The 16,268-nt window shown below is 42.5% G+C and overlaps 1 protein-coding gene across 1 annotated transcript in view; it reads left to right on the top strand.

Moving 5' to 3' along the window:
* Positions 1–16,263, top strand: part of LOC128064062 (zinc finger protein 708-like) — a 60,214-nt gene extending 43,951 nt beyond the window's left edge. Inside the window, 1 exon segment of the mRNA XM_052656873.1 lies at positions 16,134–16,263. Coding sequence (XP_052512833.1) covers positions 16,134–16,263 — 130 coding nt within the window.
* Positions 16,264–16,268: the final 5 nt, after the last annotated feature.

Here is a 16,268-nt window from a genome sequence, read left to right as displayed (position 1 = left end):
GAATCTGTGAGAATTTTACATGATGAAATCAAGAAATAGACAATTTTGGGATTATATACCAATATCTTCAGTTATCCTCTCCAACTCTGTCCATTAGTTCATTTCAGTCACTCAGTTGTGTCCTACCCTTTGCAACCCCATGGACTGCAGCACACCAGGCTTCCCTGTCCATCACTGACTCCTGGAGCTTGCTCAAACTCATATTCATTTAGTCAATGATGGCATCCAACCATCTATCTCATCATCTGTTGTCCCATTCTCCTGCCTTCAGTCTTTCCCTGCATCAGGGTCTTTTCCAGTGAGTCAGTTCTTTGTATCAGGTGTCCAAAGTATTGGAGTTTCAGCTTCAGCATCAGTCTTTCCAATGAATATTCAGGACTGACTTCCTTTAGGATGGACTGGTTTGATCTCCTTGCAGTCCAAGGGACTCTCAAGAGTCTTCTCCAACACCACAGTTCAAAGTATCATTTCTTCAGTGCTCAGCTTTCTTCATGGTCCAACTCTCAAATCCATACATGACTACTGGAAAAATCATAGCTTTGACTAGATGGACCTTTGTTGACAAAGTAATGTCTGCTTTTTAATATGCTGTCTAGGTTGGTCATAGCTTTTCATCCAAGGAGCTAGCGTCTTATTTTCATGGTTGCAGTCACCATCTGCAGTCATTCTGGAGCCCAAGAAAATGAAATCTCTCACTGTTTCCATTGTTTCCTCATCTATCTGCCATGAGGTAATGAGACCAGATGCCATGATATTTGTTTTTTGAATGTTGAGTTTTAAGTCAGCTTTTTCACTCTCCTTTTTCACCTTCATCAAAAGACTGTTTAGTTCTTCACTTTCTGCCATAAGGGTGGCACCATCTGTGTATCTGAGGTTATTGATGTTTCTTCCAGCAATCTTGATTCCAGCTTGTGCTTCATTCAGTCCAGCATTTTGCATGATGTACTCTGCATATACGTTAAACAAGCAGAGTGACAATATACAGCCTTGACGGACTCCTTTCCCACTTTTGAACCAGTCTGTGGTTCCATGTCCGGTTCTAAGTGTTGCTTCTTGACACGTATACAGGTTTTTCAGGAGGCAGGTACGGTGATCTGGTATTCCCATCTCTAAGAATTTTCCACAATCTGTTGTGACCCACACAGCAAAGACTTTAGTCAATGAAACAGAAGTAGATGTTTTTCTGGAATTATCTTGCCTTTTCTATGATCCAAGGGATGTTGGCAATTTGATCTCTGGCTCCTCTGCCTTTTTTAAAACCAGCTTGAACATCTGGAAGTTCTTGGTTCACATACTGTTGAAGCTGAACTTGGAGAATTTTGAGCATTACTTTGCTAGCCTGTGTGATGAGTGCAGTTGTATGGTAGTTTGAACATTCTTTGGCATCATAGCAGGGCAGTTATAGCCTCTGGCCCCCTAAAACCTTCCCCCTGTTTATGGATGTGTAGCACGGAGAAGGCAATGGCACCCCACTCCAGTACTCTTGCCTGGAAAATCCCATGGGAGGAGCCTGGTAGGTTGCAGTCCACGGGATCGCTAAGAGTCGAACAAGACTGAGTGAATTCACTTTCACTTTTCACTTTCATGCATTGGAGAAGGAAATGGCAACCCACTCCAGTGTTCTTGCCTGGAGAATCCCAGGGACGGCGGAGCCTGGTGGGCTGCCGTCTATGGGGTCGCGCAGAGTCGGACACGACTGAAGTGACTTAGCAGCAGCAGCAGCAGCAGCAGCAGCATATTATAGGTGCACCATATGATATTTCCTGATGTTTTCTTTTGTGCCCAAATAAAACTAATAGTATGTGCCTGATTTACATGAAGTGAAAATAGGGATAATAAACATACAATAATTAGGAAATAAAACTTCAGAAATAAGGTTAAAAGTGATACCTCTTTTTGAGCTTGGAGCATCCTGAAATTATTATTTTTTTATTATTGGCTGAATAGTTGTGGCTCTTGGGTTTAGTAGGTCCTCAGCATGTGGGAATATCCCGGACCAGGGATCAGTCCCTGTTGTTCTGCATTGGGAGGCAGATTCCCTACCAGTCAACCACAAGGGAAGCCCCAGGAATAATTTAGAATGCACATTATATGAGTGCAATTTTTTTGCTTGATAAACTAGAAATTTCACATACTCAGTCCCCAACTTTTTTGTTCTTGTTACTTTGCAGTCACCCACTGGAAGAAGACGGAACCAAGTTTGGTTTGGATGTTGAGACAGATGAAGCCATGTGCTAAAGTGTTTTAAGAAGGTTAACTGCTGAAGCTTTCTAGTCGGAGCAGGGTAGACTTCGGAAAGAAAAGCTTGTTGGAAAGAAAAGCTTGACGAACGTGGAATGGTGACTCTTGGAGTGTTAAGATGATTACTGGATGGCAAGGAGGGGAGGGTTCCTGCTCTGGTGAACTTCTAGTTGATATCAAAGGAAAGGGGCCTTTGTCTTTTTTTCTCAGCCTGCCCAGAGAGGCAGCACAGGAAGTGGTTGTTTTTAAAGTCTAAAGGAATCAGTAGTCAAACATCAAAAAACCGCAGTGAGACTGTTTATATTCTTAAACACTGAGTGTTTACACATGCCATGAATTTATAACATTCCTTTATGGTACACATATGTTCCATTGTTCATATGGTTTTTGAAGATGGTAGTAGCTTACTATTTATCTATTTTACTAAACAAAAAACTTACTAATTATTGCCTAAGACATTTTTACACTAGCCTAATGAACATTAATATTTAGACTTATTTATTAGGTAATAAATACTAAGAAGAAATCCATTTTTCAGAGGATATTAAAGTGTTGATGTCGCATTATAGAATTAAGTAATATGGCTCCATGGTTCATTGTCAGGTGTAGTGGAATTTCTTTAGTTTTTTTTGTTTACAATATTGTGATGTTATTTTACCGTACATCAGCATGAATCGGCCATAGGCATACATGTGTCCCCTCCCTCCTGAACCCACCTCCCTCCCCACCCCATCCCTCCAGGTCTGCACAGAGCAGTGGCTCTGGGTGTCCTGTGTCATTCCTCAAACTCCCACTGGCTATCTATGTTACATAGGGTAATATATGTTTCGGTGCTATTCTTGCCAATCATTCCATCCTATTTCTTTTTTTTTTCCCAATAGTTTTTCCTTGAAAGTGAAAGTCGCGTCAGACTCTGCAACCCCAGGGACTATACAGTCCAAGAAATTCTCCAGGCCAGAATACTGGAGTGGGTAGCCTTTCCTTTCTCAAAGGGATCTTCCCAATGCAGGGATCATACCCAGGTCTCCTGCATTTGCAGGCAGATTCTTGACCAGCTGAGCCACCAGGGAAGCCCAAGAGTATTGGAATGGGTAGCCTATCACTTCCCTTGCGTACCTTCCTGACTCAGGAATTGAACCAGGGTCTCCTGCATTCCTGGTGGATTCTTTACTAACTGAGCTATCAGGGAAGCCCAGTTTTTGCTTTGTGTTACTTTTTCTATGCACATGTTGTGATGCAGATTTAATGTTTAATTTACATTTCTTCCGTGCCTTAACACTAACAAATATATAGTTATGGGTTATTTTGAGACTTTTGTAACATGAAAATGCACATAAGACAATGACAAGGTGTAAGGCAAGACTGGAGAAAAAGTGAGCCAGGCAGAGAAAGATTTGTTATAGGAAGAAAGAAAGTGTCTCTTTAGAGAGAAGCCAGTGTTCTCCCTTTACAGCCAACCCTTCTTATACCCTATTGATGGGAAGCTGTGCCCTGCAGGGAGAGAGCATTAGTTTTATCTTTAGCCCACAGCTGGGATCTTGTGATGACATAGTCTGAGGAGTCTCACAGTCAGGTGGTCACGTAGTCTTGAGAAACTGGCCCAGCAGAGCAAAAGAGGATCCCACCAGGGCAATGTGGCCACTGTGACTTCATCCTTTGTTTGTCAGGTCACCACAATGGGCCATTTTTCAACAATATGCTATGAGCCCCTTGTGGACCTTAACACAAGGGACATAGTAGGTGCCCTATAAATATGAAGAAAGACAGCTCCTTTAGTAGGACTTGAGTTCACTCAGTTTATACACATAAAAATATTTATAAATAGTGTAAACGTGATAATTTTGGTGAAAGTGAATCCTAATGTCTTCTCAAGACGTCATATTTTACAGTCTGCTTTGTTTTCCACAACTGACAGCTTTCAGAAACAGACAAAGAAATGAGAGAAAATATATTACCATTGTTAAACAAAAAGTAAATGGTCTAATTACCATCAAGTGATCATAGAGTAATTTGACATTCATTAAATTGAAGTGTTGATTTAAGTATTATATATTATGATGTAAACAAGTTTTGCTCAAAAAAGTATTTGAAGCTACGTCATCACAAGTGTGGAGCAGAAACACTTTTATAAAGAAGACTGCAGTTTTCATTAAAGGAAATTTTTTTCTCTGTTAATGATTTTTTACATTTATTTTTGGCTGTGCTGGGTCTTCATTGTTGCGCTGGCTTTTCTCTCCTTGCGGCAAGCAGGGGTATGAATTCTGTACACATAACATAAACCTGGCTGGGGTTTGGTTGGAGACTGGCATTCTGCATCCCCTTGTTTTAGTCAGTCCGAGCACTCAACGTCTTTTTGTTCCCCACTGTGCTGAGCCGTTTTTGCTGCACGTGGACTTTCTCTAGTTGCAGCAGGCAGGAGCTACTCTCTAGTTGCTGTGTGCAGGCTTCTCACTGCTGTAGCTACTCTTGTTGCACAGGCTTTAGAGCACAGGCTCAGTACTTGTGTTGCTGAAGAACCTAAGCTACTCCATTTTGTTAAAAGAAAAACTCCATTTTGTAAGGTTCCGGGAAAAGAGCCTTTGGAAATCCCCTGACCTCACCCCACCGCCCACGAGCCTCGGGAACCAAACGGAGCCACGTGCAGGGGTCCTCTGAGCCCAGCTCGACCCCGGCCCTCACACGCCCAGACGCAGGCGCGTCACACACCCCTCCCCTCGCTGTGGTATTCCTCGGACACCTACTGCGGAGGGGTCTTCCGTCGCCCTACTACGTAAGCGAGTTTACAGCAAATTCCGAAGCCGATCCTTGGTAGGTGCGGTCGACTTGGGAAACGTGAGGTAGTGTTTTGGGTTCTTTTTCCTCGAAGCTGCGCCTGGGGGGCTCCCCTCTCCTCCCTCTCCGTGGTCTCGGATCATTTAGAACCTTCCTGTTCCCCCCACGCGTACCATGTTGGGAACTGCTTTCTTTGACTTGCTTTTATTATTAGAATCATACTCAATGGCTTGCCTGGAGGATCCTGCCCCTTTGCTTCACTGTCAACTAAAGGGCTTTTGTTCAACTCCAGGAGACATCGTTTGTCTCTGCCCATCTGTGAACAGAACAGATTAACACACCCCTACTGAAGGCTGGGCATTCTCTTGGAGATGTTTGACAAGACTGAAGACCCTTTCCTTTTACTTCCGCACTTCATTTCCCTCCCTCTTGTGCCTTTTGACTTTGGTTCCTCATTGCTTGTTTCTCTCTGATCTATCAAAGAACCTGGATCCAGATCCCAATGAGATGTTTATTTTGAGGCGCTAGCCTGCCCTCTTCTCCATCTGCTGGCTCCCCCTTAAAGTACCTTCCTTGCCTCAACACTTTGTCGCTCAGATTCATGGGCCTATCCTTTGTCAAGCAGAGCGAGCTTGGTCTTGGTAACAGTAACTCATATAGTGCACGAAATGCACAGTAATTTATAGGGGAAAAGTCATTTTAATTAAGACATGACACTAAACTTATAAATATCCCAAAACAGGTGTTCAGGAACTAGCTTAGAATATCAGCTTTGGGACTGCTGGTAGAGCTGCAGTTTTTTCTCCAGTGTGATGGAGGTATATTACTTTCCTTTTCTGGTTTACATGAACAGGGTAGTAAGTTGACTACAAAGAGTCTTCATTTTAGGAGATTATTTTCAGTGATGCTAGTGATAGGGCCCACATGGGTTCTCCTTGATAAGATGGCTCGTTACGTTGACCTTGCAAATAAAGAATAAAATCACAGTGCAGGGATCTGTGAGACTGACCAGATTGCCCAAATGGCATCCTGTTATCTCACTGGCACCTATCTTCTCAAAGCTACAAGACCACCAGATTCCAGACCTCTGACTACATGACCATCCCTTCAGAGAATTTTTCATTGGTGGGGTATACGAAGGAGTCTGTCAGAAAGGGAGAAAGCTGGTTCTCCTTAAGGCCAGTCACCCTCTTTTCCCTCTAATAAATTTCCTTTTCTTGCCTGACTGCCTGGCTCGCTCTCTTTTTCTCTGCACTTGCCTCACAGCTAGTTACTGGTATGAACACTAGAATCAAAGAGAACTATAAAATGGTCACTGTGCTCAGTCGTGTCTGACTCTTTCCTCTGTCCATGGCATTTCCCAGGCAAGAATACTGAAGTGGGTTGTCATTTCCTAATCCTGGGGATCTTCTGACTCAGGGATCAAACACCTATCTCTCGCATTTCCTTCATTGGCAGGCGGATTCTTTACCACTGAGAAACTTGGGAAGCCCCTTTGGTCTGATAGTAGTGTATAAAATTTTATTTGAATTTAAAAAGTGGATTTTGGTTGGATGCTTTCCAGTCAATGAAACCTAATGGGGATAATGCTGACTTTTGGATTGCTGACAGTTGCGGTGGAAAGTGATGTATAATAGTCGGAAAATATCCTAAGAGACTGGAGAATTCGAAGACATTTGAGGGCTAATTTTAGATTTTGTGCATTGAGGTTGACTGCCTGTTCTAGACTCAAGCCTGAGATGATTACATATGGCGTGGAAGACGGGGTAAGGAGCAGTTAGCTTCAACTAATGAGGCCCAGTTATTTGTGGGACTGTTGTAGGTGGAATATGGTCAGAGATAAGAAATCAGCTGAAAATGCTTTCAGCTAGTAGACTGTTGATAGAGTTGAGTAGGAGTGGGCTGTCTTCATTGATTAAAATTAGAGAATGGAGGTTGTCCAGGAATTGGGAAGACAATAATGAGTGCTGTACACAGCTGTGTGGGATGTAGGACAGGCTTATTAATAGGGTCAAGTCTTGGTGTGCAACATGTCTTAAAGAGCTGGGGTATCTTCTAGTTAGCTCTGAGTGGGGGAGGACACTGGGCAGTGTCACTGGGCCTCTCTCTCTTTATGACTTCTTCACTGAGCTCAATTCAACCAAATCTCTGGGGCCTTTAATACTTTGTGGTGTCCCCAGTTCCTGGCAGGTTTTCCCAGGAGGGCCAGCTTCTTGGTCTCTATACTGAGTGCCCAGTGCCCTTGCATTTGCAGCTTGTGTGTTTTCTGTTGCGATGCCCATGCCCAGTGGTCTTAGCTGTTTTAGCACTGTTGCTCAGTTGTGCATAGAAAAGTGGTAAAAAAAAAAAAAAAATGGGGAAAAGTAAAGCCGAACCTGTTGGGGTCTGCAGGAGACTTGTGGGAGGGAGCAAGTTTGGGCATCTGGATGAGCCCCATGAATGGTGTATACATGTGTTCCAAGCATAGTGGTGTGATTGAGCTCAAGGTCACTCTGCTTATCTGCAAGACAGGCCAGTGCTTCAGAGAGAGGACTTGTTGAGGAAAACAATCCAACTTTATTTTGAAAATCAACTAACCAAGAAGATGGCTGACTAATTTCTCAAAGTAACCAGGTTCCTTTATAAAAGGAGAGAAAGTAGCAGTGAGGAAAGAGTCGAAGGGAGAATAGGAAGGGAAGTAAAGTAAAAAGGGCCATCAGTAAAGGGCCATCTGTCTTGCAATACTTCTCAGGGACAGCCAGCCTTCAGTGTTCATCTCTTCGTCCCTGCAGCCATTCACAAGTGGGCAGGTCAGATTATCTTCCTGTGAGCTCAACAAAGGCCTCCTCTGGGACCAGCCATTATGGATTAGTATAATAACAGAAGCAGTGAATAGCAAGGCAAAGAAACAGTTCCAACTTGGAATCAGAATTGGCTCTTCCCTGCAGCAGTTGTAGGATCATGAGTTGTGTGAAACTGTTGACAAGGGCAGTCTCAGTTCTTGTAGGGAATATGCTATGCACAGGCCTGTACTATAAACAGGGCTTCAGAAAGGACGAGGTTATGCTTTTGTCATTTCAGATGATGGACAACACTGTTGGATACCAGGAAGGCATGTCAAAGAAAGAAGTGGACAAGGCTCGACATTGATCTTCCCGGAGAGCCGCCAGTGATGTGGCTAACAAGACTGACGATCAAGCAACCGCCCCCAACCAGCTCCAAGGACCAACAAAGCCAAACCGCCCACTTGGGGCCAATTGAAGAAGTTGACCATTGGAGGGGAAAAATTGGTCAAAGAACAGGGACAGCCTTTGACCTCGGCTACCTTGTTTTTGGCTATGTTACCTGTGGTAACTACCACAGTAGGCACCAATCATACTTATTGGGCATATGTGCCCAATCCTCCCCTATTAAGACCAATTACGTGGGAGGATTCTTCTGTTCCAATTTTCATAAATGACTCTTCTTGGTTACCAGGACCTTTTGACCCAAGCGTTCCTTTATAACTGGCAGAAGAGGGCCAACAACTTTCAAATGTTAGTGTTAATTATACTGTGGGAACAGATCTTACCCCTATATGTATGGGAGTAGAAACTCATTGTCTTAAAAGAGGATTACAAAGTTGGCTATCTATAGTTAAAGAACCTCAAGGGAACAAAACTCATTTTTTCTTATTAGAAGCATTTTCATTTAATATCACAGAAGAAAATACTACTATATTTCCACCCCATTTACCTAACTGTATTACTTCTATAGGACTTCCCTGGTGGCTCAGATGGTAAGGGCTTCCCTGGTGGCTCAGTGGGTAAAGTGTCTGCCTGCAATGAGGGAGACCCGGGTTCGATCCCTGGGTTGGGAAGATCCCCTCGAGAAGGAAATGGCAGCCCACTCCAGTACTCTTGCCTGGAAAATCCCATGGACTGAGAAGCCTGGTTGGCTACAGTCCATGGATGGGGTCGCAAAGAGTTGGACACGACTGAGCAACTTCACTACTACTATTACTTCTATAAAATCTGGAATAGAACATTGGGTACAATGGAAATTATATAAAGCTAAAACTGGACATATTATGGCCAATACTTCTGATGGAGAAATTATTGATTGGAGTCCCAAAGGATATCCTTTGGATAAAAATAGTAATTTGGATTTGCCTATATTGTTAATACTTTAGACTCCATGAATAACATTGTTAATAGCTCTGTATATTGGCATGGAGGGAGTTTCTCTCCTCCCTTACCTCAATCAATTACCTTATATGCCTTTACATTCAGAATTGTGTAAAATATCAGCTGCCTTCCAACCAATAACAGCATGGAAGGGGCAATTTAATTTGACAGTATCAGGTCACTCCTTACATTTTGATTAAAATTCAACCCATTGGATTAAAGCACGTGTTCATTTACCTTTCATATTTTTGATAGGACCTACTTTTTATAATGCCTCTTCTGGGTTACTTACCTATCAAAATTGTTTTTTACAGTTGTATCAGTTCTTCCCTCCAGTTTCAGAATGACTATTCTCTATATATTCTAAAAACCAGATCTGGAGTATGAAAGTGAAGCTGCTCAGTTGTGTCCGACTCTTTGTGACCCCATAGACTGTAGCCTACCAGTCTCCTCCGTCTGTGGGATTCTCCAGGCAAGAGTACTGGAGTGGGTTGCCATTTCCTTCTCCAGGAGATCTTCCCAACCCAGGGATCAAACCTGGGTCTCCCGCATTGCAGGCGGACGCTTTACCATCTGAGCCATCAGGGAAGATCTGGAGTATGGCTTCCTGTAAAAATGAATAGACCATGGCAGGATAGCCCCACAGTCTATATTGTAGAACAGATCCTTAAGAAAGTATTAAAATGCACTGAACGGCTTATTGGATTGTTAATTGCTGCCATTTTAGGAATTATTGCTATAGCTACTACAGGAGCGGCATTACATCAGAGTGTACAGACTGCACTTTGTGCAAGAATGACATAAAGACTCTGATGTTCTTCGTTCCACCCAAAGACAAATAGATGGAAAATTAGCTGCACAAATGGCTGATTTACAGCAGGTTGTACAACTAGGTGATCAAGTGAATACTCTTCAAAAACAGATTCGTCTTAAGTGTGATTGAAATATTACTTCTTTTTGTGTCACTCCTCATAAATACAATGAATTATCGTTTCATTGGGACAGAGTTAAACAACACCTCTTAAATCAAGGTAATCTATCTCTGGATATTAATAACTTATAATAAGAGATTATGGAAACTTTCTCACAGAAACTACACCTTTTGTAAGGATCTAATCTTCTGGAAGTAGCAGCAGATGGAATTTCTCAATTAAATCCCATTCCTCACTTGAAAACTATTGGAGGATCAATGGCTGGTTTTATGTTAATTTTTATGTGTCTTTTTTTCTGTTTCTACATAGTCTGACAGCAAATCACGAAGACAGTCAACAGACAACAACAGCAATTAGCAACTATTGCTTTGGCTTCTGTGATCAACAATAATCATAAAAAGCCTCTAAAAATAAAAAAGGGGGATATGTAGAGAATATGCTATGCACAGGCCTGTACTATAATTAACAGGGCTTCTTTGAAGAATAAAAATGACTTTCTTATCACCTCCAGGCAAAGGGCTGGGAGCAGTAAAAAGTACATCGTGGAAAAACATCTTAAAAACAAGATGTTGAAGTACTGATGTGACTGATGGAAAACCATTAGTGACTGTTCTCAGACCAGAGCCTTGAGGGAGTTGCTGAGGAAGGTGGTCACTAGCTGAAGGGCTAAACACAATCATGAAAGACCTGAAGGTTTGAACATTAACCAGAACATTGAGGACTGTGCATTGTATATAGTTGTCCCGGATCTGAGACTGTAAAAAACAGATGTCTTTAGAGCATGTACAAGGAAGTAGATGTTAACAATAAAAAGCATGCAAGGATCAGGATCTTGGCTTTTGCCTGTGAATGGCATCAGCCCCCTGATCCCCACCTTATTTCTGAGTCTTATTTTTCTTTATTCTTCTGTGGCCCCACTCACTCCGGTTGGTTTGTTGTTAGGCTGGTCCCAACAAGTTCAGACTGGAGGACCTGGATGTGGGCTCATGGCTAATTGTGGGTGCCTGGAAGGGTGGGCATGCCGTAGTGTCTTAGCTCAGTTTCCCTGGGACACAGATATTGTGACAGAGTTTTGTGTGCCTGGATTGATTTGGTAAATCATGATCACACTTGTGGAGGAAGTAAGGAAGTGGAATTGGGAAGAGGACTGTTATCCTGCAGTGTGTTAGAATCAAGGCCTGAGCTGAGCCCACAGGGAAGTCTGGGTGCAGGAAGATGGGTGCATTGGTCCTGGCGGTGCGATCCAGAAGATTGCCCACAGGATCAACTCCATGGAGTAGATTTTGTGGGTTCTTTTGGAAGGACAAGAATCATTATGCAACCTGTAAAATAACTTGGTAAAATCCCGGAGATGATTTTGTCAGTTACCTTTAGTATTTTCTATTATTTTGAGTTGCTAGTGAAGGTTTCCGATGCATTTGAAAGGAAAAAAAAAAGACCTTGGAGTGTATCCTTGGAAGATGCTGAAGTCTCACTGGGGGATGTGTATCAGCATACGCATCTGTCTTTTATTATTAGACTTTGGAGATAACAGTTTTTACTGGCTAGGGTCACTGTGACTGAAAATAGATCGAGTCCGGATGGTGCTTGGGCATATTCATGTATTATTTCATCATAAATGCATGAGTTGTTAAACCTTGGAATCTTTCTGGGGATTGCATAGCACGATGGGTGGATTATTACTGGATGTGTGGAGAGTGTGTTGAACCAGATGAAATTTCACAAAGGTCTTTCAGCCTAGAAGGGAAATGGATAGTGCTAAACTTTGATGGCAGAGGGATTTCCTTAGGGAGGGGCCATAAATTCTCAGGATATAAGGAAGGCTCGGGCTCCCCAGGTGGTGCTAGTGATAAAGAATCACCTGCCAATGCAGGAGACATAAGAGACGCGGGTTTGATCCCTGAGTTGGGAGGAGGGGGTGGCAACCTACTCGATGGGGCAGAGGCATCTGGTGGACTACAGTCCATAGGGTCCCAAAGAGTCAGACATGACTGAAGCGTCTTAGCTCACGGGCACAGGGAAGGATTATTCGTAGACTCCGAGGACCATCAGCTCCATAGCAATCTGGAGTACAAAGGCTTATTCTGGAGATGATGCAGCTGCTATTTCTTGCTGCCAGTGCAGCGGGGTTCTCTCCATGTCTTTACAAATCACTCGCATGTGCCACATACCTGCACAATACAGATACACCGGAACTCTTGTGAATTGCTGGTGGGAATGTAAATAGTACATGGAAAACAGTACAACAGTACGGAGGTTCCTCAAATATTAAAAAGAGAACATGCATAGGATCTCAGAGTCTCACTTCTGATTATATACCCAAAGGAAGCAGAATCAGTATATTTTTTAAAATATTTATTTATTTGACTCCCATGGGCCTTAGTTGTGGATCATCAGATCTTTTTCACATCATGCAGGCCCTTTCATCCTGGCAGGGGGGCTCTGGAGTATGCCTGCTCTGTCTTGGTGGTACCTGGTTGCTCTGCTGCATGTCATTTCTTATATCCCCAACCAAGGATTGAACAAGGATTGAGTCCCCTTTGTTGCAAGGCAGGTTTTTAACCTGGAATTCCTGTGACCACCAAGAATGTCCTGTAAAAAATCAGTATTTTGAAGGAGTTACCTGCATTCGTATAACCAATATTTCTTTATTCACAACAATCATTTTTCTTCAAACAGCAGTTTTCTCCCTTTTCAGTTCTTCATAACAGAAGCTAGTAATGCCCCAAAGGCTCTCAAGTTTGAAAGAATCTATTAGAGGTTCTTCGCATGGTGAAATCAAAGAATAGTTAATTTGGGGAGTATATACTAATAATTTGCACTTGAGCTATTCTCTCCACACTCCATCCATAGTGGAGCTTTTACAGACTCTGGCCCCCTAAAACCTACTCCCCTGTTTATGGATGTTCCTGTGTGATATTTCCCAATGTCCTCTTTTGTTCCCAAATAAAACCATTAGTATGCACCTGATTTACATGAAGTGAAAATAGAAAAATAAACATGTAAACTATTAGGAAATAAACTTCAGAACTAAGGTTAAAAGTGGTATCTCTTTTTGACCTTGGAGAATTCTGAAATAATTTATTTAGGATTATTTACTTATTATTGGCTGAATAGTTGTGGCTCAGGGGCTTAGTGGCTCCACAGCATGTGGGAATTACCTGGACCAGGCATTGACCCCTCGTCTCCTGCATTGGCAGGCCGATTCCTTATCCCTGAGTCACCACGGAAGTCCAGAAATCATTGAGAATGCACGCTACATGGTGGCATTTTTTTTTGTCTGTTTGATAAACTAGAAATTTCATAGATTCAATCCCAACTTTTTTGTTCTTACTTTGAAGTCAGTGAAAGCACAAGAATGAACCAAACCCACAAGTCTGGTTTGGATACTGGGACAGATGATATGTTATGAGCATGTTTGTTAACTGATGCAGCTTTCTAGTAGGAGCACTATAGACTTCCAATCTGATGGGACTTTCTCAGCCTGCCCAGATAGGCAGCATAGGAAGCGGTTGGTTTTAAAGTCTAGAGGTATCAGTAGTCAAACATCGGAGAAACCACAGTGAGACTGTTTAACAAAACACTGAATGTTTACTCCTGCTATGAATTTGTTGCATTCCGTTTCCTGCTGTAAAGATATGTTCCATTATTCTATCTGGCTGTTGAAGGTGGTAGTAAATTACTATTTATCTGTTTTACTAAACAGAAAAATTACTATTTACTATCTATTGCCTAAGACATTTTTACATTAGCCAAATGACAGAGGATGAGATGGCTGGACGGCATCACTGACTCGATGGACATGAGTCTGACTGAACTCCTGGAGTTGGTGATGGACAGGGAGGCCTGGCGTGCTGTGATTCATGGGGTCGCAAAGAGTCGGACACGACTGAGTGACTAAACTGAACTGAATGAATGGTAATAAATACTAAATAGAAGTCTAGTTTTCCAAAGCATATTAAAATGTTGATGTAACATTATAGAATTAATAAATATGCTCCATAGTTCATTGTCAGCTCTAGTAGAATTTCCTTTTGCTTGAGTTTTTTCTTTTTTCTTAATACTGTGATGGTTTTTCCCATTCCTCAACATGAATCGCCCATAGGCATCCATGTGTCCCCTCCCTCCTTCCCCACCCTATCCCTCCAAGTTGTCACAGAGCAGTGGCTCTGGATGCCCAGTCATATATCAAACTCCCACTGGCTATCTATTTTAAATATGGCAATATATATATATGTTTCAATGTGATTCTCTCAAATCATGCTACCCTATTTCTTTTGTTTCTTCAAGTTTTTCCTTAGCATTATTTTCTCTGTCCACATGCTGTGACCGAGATTTAAAGTTTAATTTACATTTTTTTTTCTGCCTTACACTAACAAATACATAAGTCGGTGGGTTATTTTGACACTTTTGTAATGTGAAAATGCACAGAAGACAATGACAGGGAACATAGTAGCTGCCCTATAAACATGAAGAAAGTTCCTTTAGGACTTGAGTTCAGTCAATTAATACACACAGAAATATTTATAAATAGTGCAAAGTTGGTGATAATTTTGGTGAAAATAAATTGGAATGTCTTCTCAAGATGTTGTTTTGTAGTCTGCTTTGTTGTCCATATCTGACAGAGCTTTTGGAAACAGCACAGCAAAGAGAGAAGAAAAATTAAAACTGCCTGATTACCGTCAAATGATAATCTAGTAATTGTTGACATTCCCTTACATTGAGGAAGTATTCACTTATGTATTATATATTATGATGTAAACAAGTTTTTCTCAAAAGTATTTGAAGCTATATCATCATAAGCATGGAACACAAACAGTTTCTATAAAGAAGAATGCAGTTCTCATTACAGGAAATTTTTTCTCTCTTGTTTAATAACTTTAAAATTTATTTTTGGCTGTTCTGGGTCTTCACTGTGCTCCTGGCTTTTGTCTCCTTGCGGTGAGCAGGGGCTATACATTCTGTACATAAAATACATAAATGTGGCTGGTTGGTTGGAGACTGGCATTCTGAGTCTCCTTTTTTGGTCAGTCCAGATCACTCAATGTCTTTTTTCTTTTGGCTGTGCTGAGCCTTTTTTGCCGCAAGTGGACTTTCTCTGGGTGCAGCAAGCAGGAACTACTTTAATTGCTGTGCTGGCTTCTCAGTGCTGTAGCTACTCTTGTTGCAGAGCACAAGCTTTGGAGCACAGGCTCAGTACTTGTGTTGCTCGGGCTTAGTTGCTCCAAGGCACGTGGTATCCTCCCAGACCAGGGATCAAACCTGTGTCCCATGCATTGGCAGGTGGATTCTTTATCACTGGACCACCAGGGAAGTGGCAGTGAGTGGCTTTCGACTGAGCAAATCCCAGTATCTTTCAACCAGGATCTTCCTGTGTCTTTTAACTGTTAATACCCTGCCAAATAAAATTTGGGGTCATCACCCCATAACTGGGAGATCTGAAAACCAGGAGAGACACCCCAAAACTTAACTGGACTTCCTGAGGAGGACGATGGGCCCAAGAGGCTGTTCGTGATTTACCAAGGCTACTATGTTGGAAGCTCAGAATGGTACCTGTTTTGTTCCAGCCTGCATTCCCCTCAGGGTGCATTGTCGTTGGGCTGCTGCAGTGACAAATAAGCTTGATCTCTGAAGAAGTGGAATGTCAAGATATTTTTCTCCTTAGAGGTGTTACCTGAGCTGTTACTAAGAGCTGTGTGTTTCACATTCCAGCTTGTCATCCCTACACAAAGCCAGTTCTTGTTTACTTAAACTGCTTAAATTAATTCTAATTGCAGGAATATTTCTGGGTCCAGCCACCACCGCACTTCAACCCCCACCCACCCCTACCCACCCCCAGCCCGGCCACCACACCAGGTTTCAGTTCCCATACTGAACTGCTTCAGCCTCATCAGCAGGAATCCTGTTAAGAGGAAACATTTCTTTCCAACGCAATTATCCCACAGAATTTTAAGTTTTTACTTTAAAACTGTTGCAGTTATGAGCAATCAACGATGCAACACAAGACAGGAAAGACCCTCATGAACTTCTAAACCCTGACAAGATACCTGGGAACCAAAAGGAAGAACACAGCAGGTGTCCTCTCGGCCCCCCTCGGCCGCCCTCGGCCCCTTTCGGCTCCGCCCTTCACACGCCTGGGCGCGGACAGTGCCCTACGCCCCGCCCCTCGCTGAGGCAT

Source organism: Budorcas taxicolor, chromosome 18 (genome assembly GCF_023091745.1).
Source record: "Budorcas taxicolor isolate Tak-1 chromosome 18, Takin1.1, whole genome shotgun sequence".
NCBI classification, from domain to species: Eukaryota; Metazoa; Chordata; class Mammalia; order Artiodactyla; family Bovidae; genus Budorcas; species Budorcas taxicolor.
The sequence above is the reverse complement of the archived record's forward strand: the minus strand, read 5'-3'. Positions and strand labels throughout refer to the sequence as shown.